This window comes from Pan troglodytes, chromosome 21, assembly GCF_028858775.2.
Source record: "Pan troglodytes isolate AG18354 chromosome 21, NHGRI_mPanTro3-v2.0_pri, whole genome shotgun sequence".
Taxonomy (NCBI): domain Eukaryota; kingdom Metazoa; phylum Chordata; class Mammalia; order Primates; family Hominidae; genus Pan; species Pan troglodytes.
The window spans coordinates 29,877,593-29,891,158 of record NC_072419.2 but is presented as its reverse complement, the minus strand read 5'-3'; the positions used below and the strand labels follow the sequence as shown (position 1 = coordinate 29,891,158).

Sequence of the window (13,566 nt, the reverse complement as noted above, 5' to 3'; positions counted from 1 at the left end):
ATAAACTGACCTTGCCTTTTGCTCCCAGCCATTGGTAAAGCTTTGCCAGGTCATGCTGTCCCTTACTGTGGCCAGCAGTTAACTCAGCCTTGTCTTACCGACAGGTTGAGTTTGTAATGTTTGGGGACTGTCAGGACAAATACAAATTTGAAATAAGAGGTTTACTACTTCCTGTTGAAAATATGAGATTTCCCTCCCTTTTTCTTTGAACATTTACTTTTAGAAAATTGGTAATTAGTGTGAGTACTTTTTCCTCTCTTTGAAATATATAAATCCTTTTGAAGACTAGTTAGGCCTTTTTGTGCGCTTTATAACCTAGATATGTCTTTTTCTAGGACCTAGGAGCCATCTCTTTAAGTATCAAGGGAGTTAATGCCCCTGTCTCCCAGTTTTAATGGGAGAGTAGGAGCCTAACTTCAGTGGGCCCTTTGCTCCAACTTACAAAATTATCTCATATCATAAAGATACAAGTTTCTTTTTCCTCTAGATAAAGCCAATTGGCTAACACAGAGGATCACCCCAAATATCAGGTTAGATGAACTGTGTGTGATGAAAAATGCTGCCAAGTTCCCTTGAGAGCTAGTTATTGTTTATCTTGAAAATGTGTGTAATAGATTGCTTGGCTGCACAAAAGAGTGAGATTTCGTTCTGTCTTTGCAGTCTCTTAGTGGATTGCCTGTGATGGGTATCACATTCTAGTTTAATGCTTATTCAATTACAAAGTGTTTTCTTTCTCCACTACCTTTCTGAAGAGGGTTGGGAGATTGTACTTTTAATTATATTTCCTGAACAGGAGCCAGCTTCCCACACATAGTAGGTGCTCAATAAATATTTGAAGAATGAATGAGTGACAGAAATCTTTCTTAGGCCGACTCTCTTTATATTTGCATTCCATGATTTGAAGAAATTGGAATGAACGCAGTTTTCACCCATGGCTCCAGCAGGCCCAGAATCGTGTTTTATGATTTTGTTTTGCATTACAAAAAGGTGGTCAGGCACGGTGGCTCACGCCTGTAATCCCAGCACTTTGGGAGGCCGAGGCGGGCCGATCATTTGAGGTCAGGAGTTGAAGACCAGCCTGGCCAACATGGTGAAACCCCGTCTCTGCTAAAATACAAAAATTAGGCCAGGTGTGGTGGCTCACACCTATAATTCTAGCACTTTGGGAGGCCGAAGTGGGCGGATCACCTGAGGTCAGGAGTTCAAGACCAGCCTGGACAACATGGTGAAACCCTTTCCCTACTAATAATACAAAAATTAGCCGGGTGAGGTGGTACATGCCTTTAATCCCAGCTATTCAGGAGACTGAGGCAGGAGAATCGCTTGAACATGGGAGGCAGAGGTTGCAGTGAGCAGAGATTGCACCACTGCATTCCAGCCTGGGCAACAGAGGAAAACTCTGTCTCAAAAAAACAAAACCAAATTAGCCGGGAGTGGTGACAGGCACTTGTAATCCCAGATGCTCAGGAGGCTGAGGCAGGAGAATCACTTGAACCCAGGAGATGGAGGTTGCAGTGAGCTTAGATCATGCCATTGCACTCCAGCCTGGGCAATAGAATGAGACTCCGTCTCCGATTATGTTAGCTAGCATAACATAATGCTAGCTAATCCATTCAATACTGAAAGGATTGCTTTAGTTGAGTGTCTTAATAGCTTTAAAAATAGAGGTCATAAGACTCACAGACTCTTTGTGGCAATACTAAATGATAAAGAACGAAGGGCCATGCCTGGCAAGGGTTGTCATGCACCTCTACACTTCAAGAAGAAACTATGCCTTAACTGCCACAAGGTTTTTATTCTCTAGCAGCCAAACAAGCACTGGCCTCTAGATAAGCAATATTCAAACAATGTGCTTTTCATCCACCTCCACATGCTGACTGACACGCCCCCTGCCCCAGCCGCACCACTTCCACAAATAATTACTGCTTTGATTGGACCAGAGACTGACTGCAGTAACTTTTTCCTGATGGGAAACAACCGAACAGAGGCTGATTCTGGCGGTTTACAGAGGCTGCACACAAGTGCATCGGTGTCCTGAAAAGATCTTTCAACTTATAGGGTCTAAATGTAATACATGAATACCTGTAAATGCTAAGAGTCCACCCCAAAGTAAACATAGGTCACCTGTAACATGCACGTTTGTCCAGTAAGCATGGGTCAGGACCCGTTTCATGAATATTCATAGCTCTTCCTGTGGCCTGTTCATATGTGTACTTGGCTAAGTCCTTCAGCTTAAATTCCTGTCTTAGGCCCCCTTCCCTCCAGCTGCCTGCCTTTTGAGCTTCTGCCAGAAGCTATGCTTCCCAGCCTGTCAGAAGGGCCACCTTGCAGGTTATCACCGTTTAAAGAAATAAAGCTCTCCTTTCTAAGTTTATGTTTGTGATTGTTTTTTTAAAATAATACAAATAGACAATTCACTTGACAGTGTGAATGGCATACTTCACTGACAATGGAATACTATAAAAACAATAAACCACTGATAAACATCAACCTGACAAAGTTAAATATAGTGTTTCATGCTGTAGAACTCTGCACGAGAAAAGTACACGGGAGTGAACAATTGTTACGTAAGGGCGTTCACTGCAGTGCACTTACATTAGTGAAACTTTGTAAACAATCTCACCTATAAGGAGATGGCCGAAGAATTTGATATATCCAAGCACTGGATTATTATGCCGATCATTAAAACAATGTTTAAAAATATGTGTAATAGCTTGGGGAAATGCTCGCCATGTTATAATGAGTAAAGACGGTACATTATTTTACACAGGGTCTGATGTGATTTGAAAACAAATCTATAGAAATAGACTGGAAAGAAATGTATCAAATTCTAAACTGCACTAGGAAGAACACTGACGCACGCGCAACGCCGGCGCCCTGCCCACTAGGCGCCCTCGCAGCCCCTCACCTGCACAGCCGGCGCACGCCCACAGGCTCGTGAGGGAGCGGCCGGTGGGTCAGGCTGGGCGGCACTCCTCGCCCATTGGCTGTCCCGGAGTCCGGCCCCGCCTCTCCCCGCCTTCTGGAGCCGCTGGTATAGCTCCTTCCAGGGCTCCTTGGAGACGGAGGGCGGGGCTAGGGCGCCGGAGTCACGTGGTCGCGCCACCGCGCGATTACTAGCTGTCAAAAGAGTCCTCAGAAGTGTCCTGAGCGGTCGCAGGGTAATGACGTCGGCCGTATCGGGGATGCTGGAACCTGCGGTTGAGTGAGAAACCGGCGCCACCGCCTGCGTCTTGGTCTCGGGCTGGTGGCCAGCGGGGTCTGGGCTGTGGTTTTACCCAGCTCCTTTGCGAAGCTGCTGTCCTTTCCTCAACGTTACCACCCGGCTGGGCAGCCTACCCTCGGTCAGTACGTCCTGGCAAGAGCTGCTTCGGGCGTGGCGTTCGTGTCGCGGGGACCTCGGCTCAGAAGCGAGGGAAGAGCAGCCCTCAGAGGAGCGGCGACCGCGCTCACCGGGAGCCCGGGTTGGGAGAGGGCTCCCCAGGAGGGGTGTGAGCTCCGAACGAGAAAGAACGCCACCGCCTCGTGGGGTCTCTTCCTAATGTGCAGATTCCAAATCTCTACAATGCTGCAAAAGAGGTTACAGTCCACATCAAATTAAGCATGCCCTAAAGGGCAGCTGGGGTTCAGTTCAAGAGTTGAGTTTTAACACACGCCTTTACCTGCCTTAAAATTGGGCAAGGTATCACAACGTTAAACCATTTCTCACAAGTCTCGTTGGTGATGTTTAAGATTTTTTGTTTGTTTGTTTGTTTTTTGTTACGGAGTCTCGCTCTGTCGCCCAGACTGGAATGCAGTGGCGCGGTCTTGGCTGACTACAACCTCCGCCTCCTGGGTTCAAGCGATTCTCCTGCCTCAGCTTCCTGAGTAGCTGGGATTACAGGCGCCTGCCACCACGCCCAGCTAATTTTTCTATTTTCAGTAGAAACGGGGTTTCGCCTTGTTGGCCAGGCTGGTCTTAAGTTTTGCATCCTGGCTCCCTCCTCTTACCTAGTCCCAGCCTTTTGTCTACAGGACAAAGCAACTTTCTGCAGTTTTCTGTTTGCTCTTTAGAGAGACGGGGCCCTAATTTGGCAAAGTGGTAGGGGAGACAGGGCTGGTGTTTAAGGTCGACCAAAGCAACATCTAAATCTCTGCTCTTCCCCCAAATTGTCCAAATTAGCAGCAACAGGTGTGCACCTTCCAAGCTTGCAACAGACCACATTCAGAAGCTTGATTTCCTGTTGTTCTGGGAATATCTGGATCAGAGGTAACATGGTTCACTAGGACTCCTCAGCTTCACCCAGTGTCCATTTCACCTCCCCCGGCCTTCCAATGTCTCTTCTTGCAGATTTCTCCAAGCCACTCTCCCCTTCATCTCCTCCACCCCCAGGACCCAACTCCTGCCCCTCCCACCCTAGCCCCTGTTCTCCCTGCCCATCTCCTACCCCACTGGAGTGGCCTTTCATCAAACCTAAACCAAAGAAACCAACAGACCTTGCTGTCACCACTACTCCGGGACCTGGAAGTTAAAGCGAGGGAGAGACGGTGAAACACAGAAAGCAGAACGCCTTCTGTTCTTCCACAACACAGGGTTTGTGGACGTGGCCACTATAAGAACTCGCACTGCGTGCTGATTATACTCCTCAGCACAATTCATTTCTTAAACTTTTTAGAATAATTTAAAATTTACAAAAAGTTGCAAAAATAAAAACCAGTAAACTCTTCACCTTCATCTGCCTTATAATTAAGGCAGCGGGCAGCGCGCTGGACAGAACGGGAGGGGCTTGCGCTTTCCGCCGGTGGGAAACCCCACCCGCAGGGACGAGCCGGGACCATCTGGCCCTACCTGCCGAACGGCCGCTTGGTGGAGATGTGTCCCAGAACCGAAGGAGGAGGGTGCCACGCACATTTGTCTTGCCTTCCCCGGTGGTGGGGGCATGGCAAGGGCGGAGCTTCCCGGTGTGCCCTTGGAGGCCGCCTGCAACCAGGCTAGTGTAGGTGGGGACGCACGCCCTGTACCCTACCCATCCTGCCCATTGCGGGTCTGGCCCGGACCTGAGGGGCAGTAGTTGGGGCCGTCCCCGCGTCTTCTGGGCCCTGTAGTGAATACAGTCTGCCCCATTCAAATCCTTTTCCTCACTTAGGATTACTGCTGTGTGTCAGTGTCACACACCCCAAATTGATAATGGCTTAAGATGGGATTTCTCATTTAAAAAGAAGTCTTTGGTTGAGTGAGCTGGGGCTATTTTGGTGTTTCCACATGGGACCTAGGCTCCTTTTAGCTCAGCACTATCCTACTTCTAGGGTATGGCTGAGCTGTTCTCTTGGCCAAGACTGAGCCAGAGCCTGTGATCAGGCCAGCATAACCTTTCCAGGCAGCAGGATAGAGTGGGAAAGAAAGAAGGGTCTGTTGAAGGAAAATTCCCCCAAGTTCAGTCCTACTTCATTGGCCAGAACTTAATCACATGTCAGACCTAGCTACAAATTGAATGAGAAAGTCAAGTATTTAAGGTGGGTCCCTTGTCTCTCAAAACACTGGGCTTCAGATAATAGAGAAGGGAAGGGGTGTCAAGAGGAAACGGCTACCTGTGTCACTGTGCTTATCAGGATTCTTACCCTTCTCAAAATTTCCCATTGCAGTATCTTGACTACCCTATCCCAAACCTAGCACACTCTTACCAAAGACAACTTAACTGGGGAAGCTGCAGCATGGCAGGCACATCATCTATTGGTCCAACTTCTATAGGGTTTTCTATTCTTTACATTGAAGAAATGCAATTGGGTTTGGCCTTTAGGATCAGTAACAGCAGCTTCTGGTTCTGATGTCCTCCATCCCAGTTTCAGTGCTTCTTCCTCTCAGAATCAGTGCTGATTCACTTTCTCTTTATGAATGAGTTTAATATAGTGGCTTCATTTATAAGCAATTGGCTAACTCTAGTATTTCATCTGTTCTCATCATTTAATTCTCAGCTAAGGTGCTAAGGTAGGGCCCAGCCATCTGTTAGGTGATTCTGCTATATCCTAAGGTGATGTATCCTAAAAGACACCTAGGGTGCTTTTAGAAACTGCCCATGCCCAGCTGTATCCTCAAAGATTCAGGCAAACAATTAGCCGGGTGTGGTGGCATGTGCCTGCAATCCCAGCTACTCAGGAGGCTTAGGCACGAGAATTGTTAGAACCCGGGAGATGGAGGTTGCAGTGAGCCGAGATTATGCCACTGCACTCCAGCCTGAAACAAAACCAACCCCCCTACCCACCATCACACACACACACACACACACACACTCAAGCATGGTTGGGTCTGGAGTATGGCCTTGGCATAGGTAATTTTCAGTGTCCCAAGGGATTCTAGTGTGCATGGGGCTGTGAATCACAGCTCCAGGTGGGCCAACTATGTGCACACTGGTGCCTGGGGTAGGTACTAAGCCCTGATCCTCACCCCTGTGCAGGTGCTTCCTATTATGCTTTCTGCCTTTAGCCCTCCTCCTCCCTCACAACCTGGTCAAACACATCAGACAGGGAAAGAAGCAACATGTGTATTATTAAATTATTTGTCAGAATTTCCAGAATCAGAGTCTCTACTGGGCAAGTAGAAAAATAGAAAAGTTTACTACTTTGAAAAGGAAACTATGACAAACAAGTATATATTCAGGAAAGGGACTCCTAGAACTTGAGCAACAAAAAAGAGTTCAACCTCAGCACAGTGGAGTCTGCAGTGTCTCCGCAACAACAGAAATGAACTTGTGTTCCTCACATCCTTGAGAGTCGAGGTTTGCATTTCTCTACAGAGCTAGGGCTGAATGAAGCAAAGAGACCTCTGCCACCCCCACTAGCTGGCCCAGTCCTGGAAGCGGAAGCAGTCACTTGCGATCTTCCACACTGTGTTGCTGGGTGAGGCCTGGGCGGTCAGGATGAAGTTCTGGTTGAAGTCCCGTTGTTTGTTCCCCTCAAACTTCACTGATCCACAGATCACAACAAGGACCGTGGTCTGGCTCGGTGTGGCTTCATCATGAACAGGCTGGCAGTCTACCACACTGATTTGGAACTCGCTGGAAGGCAACATTTCAAAAAACTCACTCAAGGATTCTTGTCCTGAAACAGCATTGCCATTCCAGACCAGGGTGGCTGTGCCCATGTACAGGCGGGACAGCAAACGCCGCCGCTTATCCATGGTGGTGTAGTAGACATTGACAAACTCCTCAGCAGCTCTGCAGGCCTGATCCACATAGGTCTTGAAATCCACAGATGCCATCTCTGGTTCTATGGAAGGAGGGCTCCACCAGGGTATTTACTCTGCCTTGGGGAACCAGGGGCTGCAGGGAAATAAGGTTGAAGAGAAGCCATGTGAATGCCAAAGTTCATTCTGCCCTGACAATGGAACATTCCTCCTTTTCTACTATTGGCAAAATAGTTACAGACTGCAGAACAATGACTGTAGGCTCAAATAGTACCCAATGCCTAAATGCCTAATTTTACTAAGACTCGGTTTGCTCACTGTTAAGATGGGATTACCACTGTGGCAAACTGAGATAGTATACCTTAAGTGTTTAGTTTAAAAACATTTAGTTATAGTCAGCACTCCATATCTGAGGGTTTTGCATCCACAGATTCAGCCAACCTCAGGGCGAAACCTGCAAATACGTTGGGCTGACTGTGCTATGCCATTTTGTTTTTGTGACAATCTCACTCTATCACCCAGGCTGGAGTGCAGTGGCGCGATCTCGGCTCACTGCAACCCCTGCCTCCCAGCTTCAAGCGATTTTCTTGCCTCAGCCTCCCAAGTAGCTGGGACTACAGATGCCCGCCACCACGCCTGGCTAATTTTTGTATTTTTAATAGAGACAGGGTTTCGCCATGTTGGCCAGTCTGGTCTCAAACTCCTGACCTCAGGTGATCTGCCTGCCTCGGCCCCCCAAAGTGCTGGGATTACAGGCATGAGCCACCATGCCCGGCCTTAACGCCATTTTATATCAAGGACTTGGAGCATCAGCAGATTTGGTCTGTTGTGGGGGTAGGGGGGCTGCTGGAATCAATTCCCAGAGGATAAGGAGGCCTGATTGGACCACGAATTTTTAAAATCACATTTTATAAAACAGAGTACATTTGAGTATGGAAGGCCACTCTTTCCTGAATGCTTGCAACAGACATGACAGCCCCTTGGTAAAGACAGTGGACCATGTTGAAGGGAAGAGTGGTCACTGGCCCAATAAAGGCCAACCAAACCAATGAAATGCTCGTCAGCTGCTGAGTCTAGGAAAGTCTATCATGAGCTCACTCAGGAGGAACTGGGAAGGCAGAGAAGGCAGGTTTCTCAAGAGGGTAGAAACACAAATGACATGAGGACAGAACCAAAATGGCAGCCATAATCCCCATGATAAGCTGGAAGCAGCAAACCTCTTGGGTGAGTGGGGATTAGAAGGGAGGACACCCAGCTTACACAGGTACTAACATCCACCAGATAAGTCCTGTGGAGTCACAGTGCCTCCACAGAAAGGCATGTTAGATTTCAAAGCTCTTGGGTGTGTGGGCACAGAATATGAACTATAGCTGAAATGTCACATTGTCCCCCAAATAAAAAAGTCCAAAAGCATTTAAAAAATTGACATTTATTTTTTTCAGGGTACAGGTACAACTGTTATGTTCTTTTCTCCATAATTAAAATATTTCACTTAAAAAAAAGAGGACATTACTAAAATAGAAGACATTACTAAAATAGTTTATACTTACAAACTTAGTGAACAGTTTTTTTTCATTTAAAAAAAAAGACTTTTTTTTTTATAATGATTAGCTTATGAAATAAATAAAACATTCCACATAGGGCTGGAAAGAGCCAGGTACTTATAACGGCTGCAAAGGTGGTGCATTGCCTCTGGTAAAGGGCTGGCTGGGAGGGAAGCTGTCCTAAAAATGAGCAGTTAAGAGCCAATTTCAGACGTGGGTCTTTCCACGCCCTCCACAGACCTCATAGTTAAGCCTCAACTGTACTCTGGACTGAGTACAGTGGTCCCTCGGTATCTGTGAGGAACTGGATTCAGGACCCCCGAGGATACCAACATCTGCAGATGCTCAAGTCCCTGATAAAATGGTGTACTGTTTGATATAACCTATGCGCAGCATCCTCCTATATACCTTCATCATCTGTAGGTAACTTATAATACCTAATACAATGTAGATGGGATGTAAATAGTTGTTATACTGTATAGTTTAGGAAATAATGACAAGAAAAAAAAAGCCTCTACATGTTCAGTACAAACCCATTTTTCTTTTTCTGAAAAATATTTTTGATTTGAGGTTGGTTGAATCCACCCCACGCGGAACCTACGAATAAGAAGCGCTGTGTTTGCTAAGGGCTTCACACAAATTACCTCATTTAACTGTTACCACAAATGGATGAAAAAGGTATTACTATAACAATTTTACAAATGAGAAAAGGGAAACCTAGGGCTGGATCAAGGTAACGACGGTTAGGTACACTCCTGATCTATCGTTTACAAGACTAGACTGAGGGCTGAAATTTTGTCAATACAACGCTGTCCTTGTACTAGCGTAAGCAAGTCTCCATGAGCACAACTCCAGGACTGCTAGAGTGGGAATTTTCTCCCAGGGACCCCATTTCTCTTTGGCTGGATTTCCCGATCTCCACCTCACTCCTCCTCCCTCCATGGCACCAGTCCCCCCATCATCTCAGAAATGCCCCTCTTCTCTGCCCCTGGCTGTCTTTCCAAACACAATCTAACAACTGGCCACGCCCCCACACCCCATAGAAGGACCATCTCCACTTACGGTTTTCAGCTACCTATGAGGTCGTCAGTCCCGCTGTCTGTGTCAAATCGGAAAAAGAACCTGACCGTGAGGACTAGAGTAAGAGGCTGTGAAGACTGCCGCCTCCTCGCACGACCCACACCGTCGAGTGTCCGGAGATGGACGGGAAAAGCTACCACAGTGGCATGGCCTTATTTCCTGTGAGTCGCCTTTAATTCAAACCTAGACAGACGCACGCCCTGCCCGGCCCTCCTCAGACCCGAGAGCTGCGCTGTGAGGGGACGCGCCTCCCCTCGTTGATGAGAATTCGCTGCCACGCTTTTTGCACAGGCGAGAGCCTCACCGCGGCGGCAACTCTACCACGTGGACAAAGGCACAGCCGTGTCTCATTCTCGACAATGGAGGAGGGCGTGGGGTATGCACTAGGGGCTGTCTCGGGGGTCAGACCGCCGGGGGACGGCAACGTACCTGCGCGGCGACGTCCAGGGTCAGCGCGGGCCGCGGCCCCCACGGTCGGGACGCCCCCCGCGTGGGCCGCAGTTCCACTGAGGAGCCGGCCGCGGAGGTCACAAGGTGGGCCCACCGAAGCCTCTGGTAGGGGCACGGGAAGAGCCGCCTTTCTCCCCTCCTCCTCCTTCTTGGAGGCTTACTCTGGGTCACCGGGGCCCCAGAACCGGGGGACTTTCCGGCGCAGTTCCGCGGCTTCCCGCGCGCGGCCAGCCGGTCTCCGCGCAGACGCGAGCGCCCCGGCACCGCCCTCTCCCGCATTCCCGTGACGGGCAGCGAAGTCAGCCAGTAGGACTGCGGGCCGGAAGGCTAACTCCGCCCATGTGTGGCTTATAAGAGGCGGTAGCTTCCGGGAGTGTCACTTTCCCAGAAATCCCGGCAAATCAGCCCTAGAGTTTTCGTTGGTCCAACCGGGCCACAGACTCCGGCCCGTCTGGTTAGGTGGGATGCCTGATTGGGCCAAACCTCTTAGGTCCCGCACCTAGAGCGGGGAGTAGCGTCTGCTTTTTTTTCCGCTGCGCGGAGGCCGCTAGGCTGGAGAGGGAGGGGAAGGTGTGTGGGGTCGGGTGAGATGCTTTCCCCTCGTCCCGCATGCGCTTGTATTGGAGTGATTTCAGTTAAAAGTCTCGTGAAACGTCACCAGTGATGTAGTCACGGCCAGCAGCAGCTGCCTGACCCCGCCGAGGCCTTCCGTCTGGCAACATGTGGGGCGCCGCAATGCTTGAGGCCACGGCGAGGGCAACGCCGGCCGCGCCCCGTGGAAACCGCGTGGCGGAGTGCTTGAGCCGATCGCGCTCTTTAGGAGTTAGGCCACTTAGAGGCGACATCTTGGTGGACACAGAGGAAGCCAGTTTTAGTCAGATGGGAAAAGTAGCTAAAAGTGGGAGGAGACTGGGGCGAGGGTGGGACGTGGGGGAGGCGGGGGCGTGACGGCGGCTCCCCACTGCCTTGAGGCTTGAGGGACTCCGGGAAACCCGGGCCCGGCTGGGGTTGGGACTGTGTTCTTCCGCGTCCCTAGCTACGATTCAGCTGTTCTGGAATGAGAACTGGATTTTTACTGAACTTTACGAACAGGCTCAACAGGATGTAACCATTCAGTGTGGAGGCATGAGAAACTATAGCTTGTAAATTAAAAGAAAAACCTCATTTCTTTAGACAACATTTTCAGCTCCATCTGCTGGTCTGAGGCTGAATAATTAATTGAAAAGCCAGGAGAGAAATGGGGCTAGATGAAGTGAGGTAGTTTAACCTGTGCTTTCTTGGCGTCCCGTCGGCTCCCTTTGCGTGCATTCCTAAGAGAATCTTGGTCTCAGATTTCAGGACAAGTGGAAAACAGTTGGGCTATTTAGTATAGGCTACCCCTTCCCCCCCGCACCCTCTCCCCCCACACACTTCAGTTAAGTAGGTGGAAAGTTTGGATTATTAAAAAGACACGTTGGAGGCTGAGCAGAGAGTGTGAAAGAGCATTTTCGGGGCTTTATGAACTAACATGGCCTTTTGAACCCCAAGGCAGTGATACTTGGATTGATCTAAATCAGCGTGGATGGAATGGAAGTGGGAATGCGTTGATTTACTGCACGCTCAGTAGTTTGGATGTTGTGCTGCTTTTGTTTCCTGTATAATAAGCCCCTTTAATTTGTTTCACATAACTTATTGGGGGAGGTACCATTATTTCTGATTTTATAGACAAGGAGGCTGACAAAGAACCATCCTGGTGTCACAGGGTCGATTCATACCTAGAAAAGCTGGTTAGAAGAACATTAATGCAGCTCCAAGGCCTTTTAAAAATGCGAGACTTTAGCTTTGAAAGGCAGCTGTTCTGCCTTTTAGGTTTGTGGGGTCTGCCTTTTAGGTTAGGGTCCTTTTAGGTTTGTGTCTCCAGCATATAAAATTGTGCCTGACCCAAAGCAAGGGCTCAATAAATACTGTTTGAATGAACAGACAAGCCTGGGTTCAAATCATGCTCCTCAACTGCACAGTTGTGATGATCTGTCCTCAACACTCACTCCCTGCTCTCTTTGGAAGCAACCCTGGCTTTTATTCCCCCTATTTGTAGCAGGACAAGCCGCAGACAAAACCCCTCAGAAACCAAGTTAAAGAAGGAAGGGCTTTATTCGGCCAGGGAGCTTCAGCAAGACTCACGTCTCCAACAACCGAACTCCCCAAGTGAGCAATTCCTGTCCCTTTTAAGGGCTCACAACTCTAAGGGGGTTCACGTGAGAGGGTCATGATCAATTGAGCAAGCAGTGGGTACGTGACTGGGGCTGCATGCACAGGTAATTAGAACGGAACAGGACAGGACAGGGATCTTCACAGTGCCTTTTTTATGCAAACAACCAATTAGGTCAGGAGTCAATCTTTACCAGGCCCAGAGTGTGGCGCTGGGCTGTCTGCTTGTGGATTTCATTTCTGCCTTTTAGTTTTTACTACTTTTTTCTTTGGAGGCAGAAATTGGGCATAAGACAATATGAGGGGTGGTCTCCTCCCTCACTATGATCCTGGAGTTTGGGGAGGTCAGAGACATCCCTGGTTCCAAAGGACACACGACTGGCACTGTATGCCTTGAGCACAGCTGAGGGTGGTCGGAGGCCCAGTTAGGGCCACTGAGCCTGGAGGTGTTTGCTGAAGGATTCTGGGGAAGGAGATTTTTCTCCCTTCCCTTCTGGACTCACAGTGTGTGGATAGCACTGTTGCAGCCATCTTGCTGCCCTGAGTGGTAGACCCTTGATGAGGCAGACAGGAAAGCTGGGAAGAAATCAGGCTCTTGATGACTATGTTGGGAGTCAAATCATCCCTCAAGTTTGGACTTTTCAGTTTCAAGAGCCAGGAAATCCTTTTATCTTTTGTACTATTTAAAATTGGGCATAAGCATAAAGTTATTTGCAACCTGACTAGTGTGGCTTAAGCATTAGCAGGGTGGCTATGGCAAGTGAGTTAGCCTCTTTGAGGCTCAGCTGCCTCCTCTGTAGAATAGGGACAATGGTCATATCCATCTCCTTGGGCTGACGTGAAGAGCGAACGAAACAATGCATGCTAAGTGCTTCATATGGGGCCGAGCATGAAGTAGCATCCAGAAAGCGTTGGGAAAGCAGAATCATGCTTTGACATTTTGCATCTATAGCAACTTCCTTATTTGCCAACAATCCCTCCAATGACTGGCTTTTAAACTTGGAAGAAGTGTATTGACAAATTGGTGGGATTTGTCACCAAATTGCATGGGCCCTTCTGAAGATGAGCCCAGTGGTCCCATGTGCAGCGTGGAGTCCGTCCAGGGAGGAAGGGCACATCTGGTCACACAGGCAGAGTCCTTGGCAG

At 48.8% G+C, this 13,566-nt stretch overlaps 1 protein-coding gene and 1 long non-coding RNA gene across 4 annotated transcripts; one reads left to right on the top strand and one right to left on the bottom strand.

Annotated features, from left to right (window-relative positions):
* Positions 1–3,125: 3,125 nt before the first annotated feature.
* LOC742574 (uncharacterized) lies at positions 3,126–4,706 on the top strand. 2 transcript variants are annotated; one of them, XR_676175.5, is made up of 3 exons: positions 3,126–3,344; positions 4,163–4,249; positions 4,331–4,706. It is a non-coding gene; the product is annotated as an uncharacterized LOC742574 (long non-coding RNA). The 2 variants fall into 2 exon arrangements; XR_676176.5 differs by having other exon boundaries at positions 3,170–3,579.
* Positions 4,707–6,504: 1,798 nt separating this feature from the next.
* NXT1 (nuclear transport factor 2 like export factor 1) lies at positions 6,505–10,483 on the bottom strand. Of its 2 annotated transcripts, none has more exons than XM_001146071.6 (2): positions 10,213–10,483; positions 6,505–7,295 (listed from the first exon to the last, which is right to left on the bottom strand). In XM_001146071.6, exon 2 carries the CDS (start codon positions 7,232–7,234, stop codon positions 6,812–6,814), a length of 423 nt encoding a protein of 140 aa, XP_001146071.2. In that variant the 5' UTR covers positions 7,235–7,295; positions 10,213–10,483; the 3' UTR covers positions 6,505–6,811. The 2 variants fall into 2 exon arrangements, with proteins under 2 accessions (XP_001146071.2, XP_001146149.1); XM_001146149.6 differs by having other exon boundaries at positions 9,766–10,358.
* Between the last annotated feature and the right edge of the window lie 3,083 nt (positions 10,484–13,566).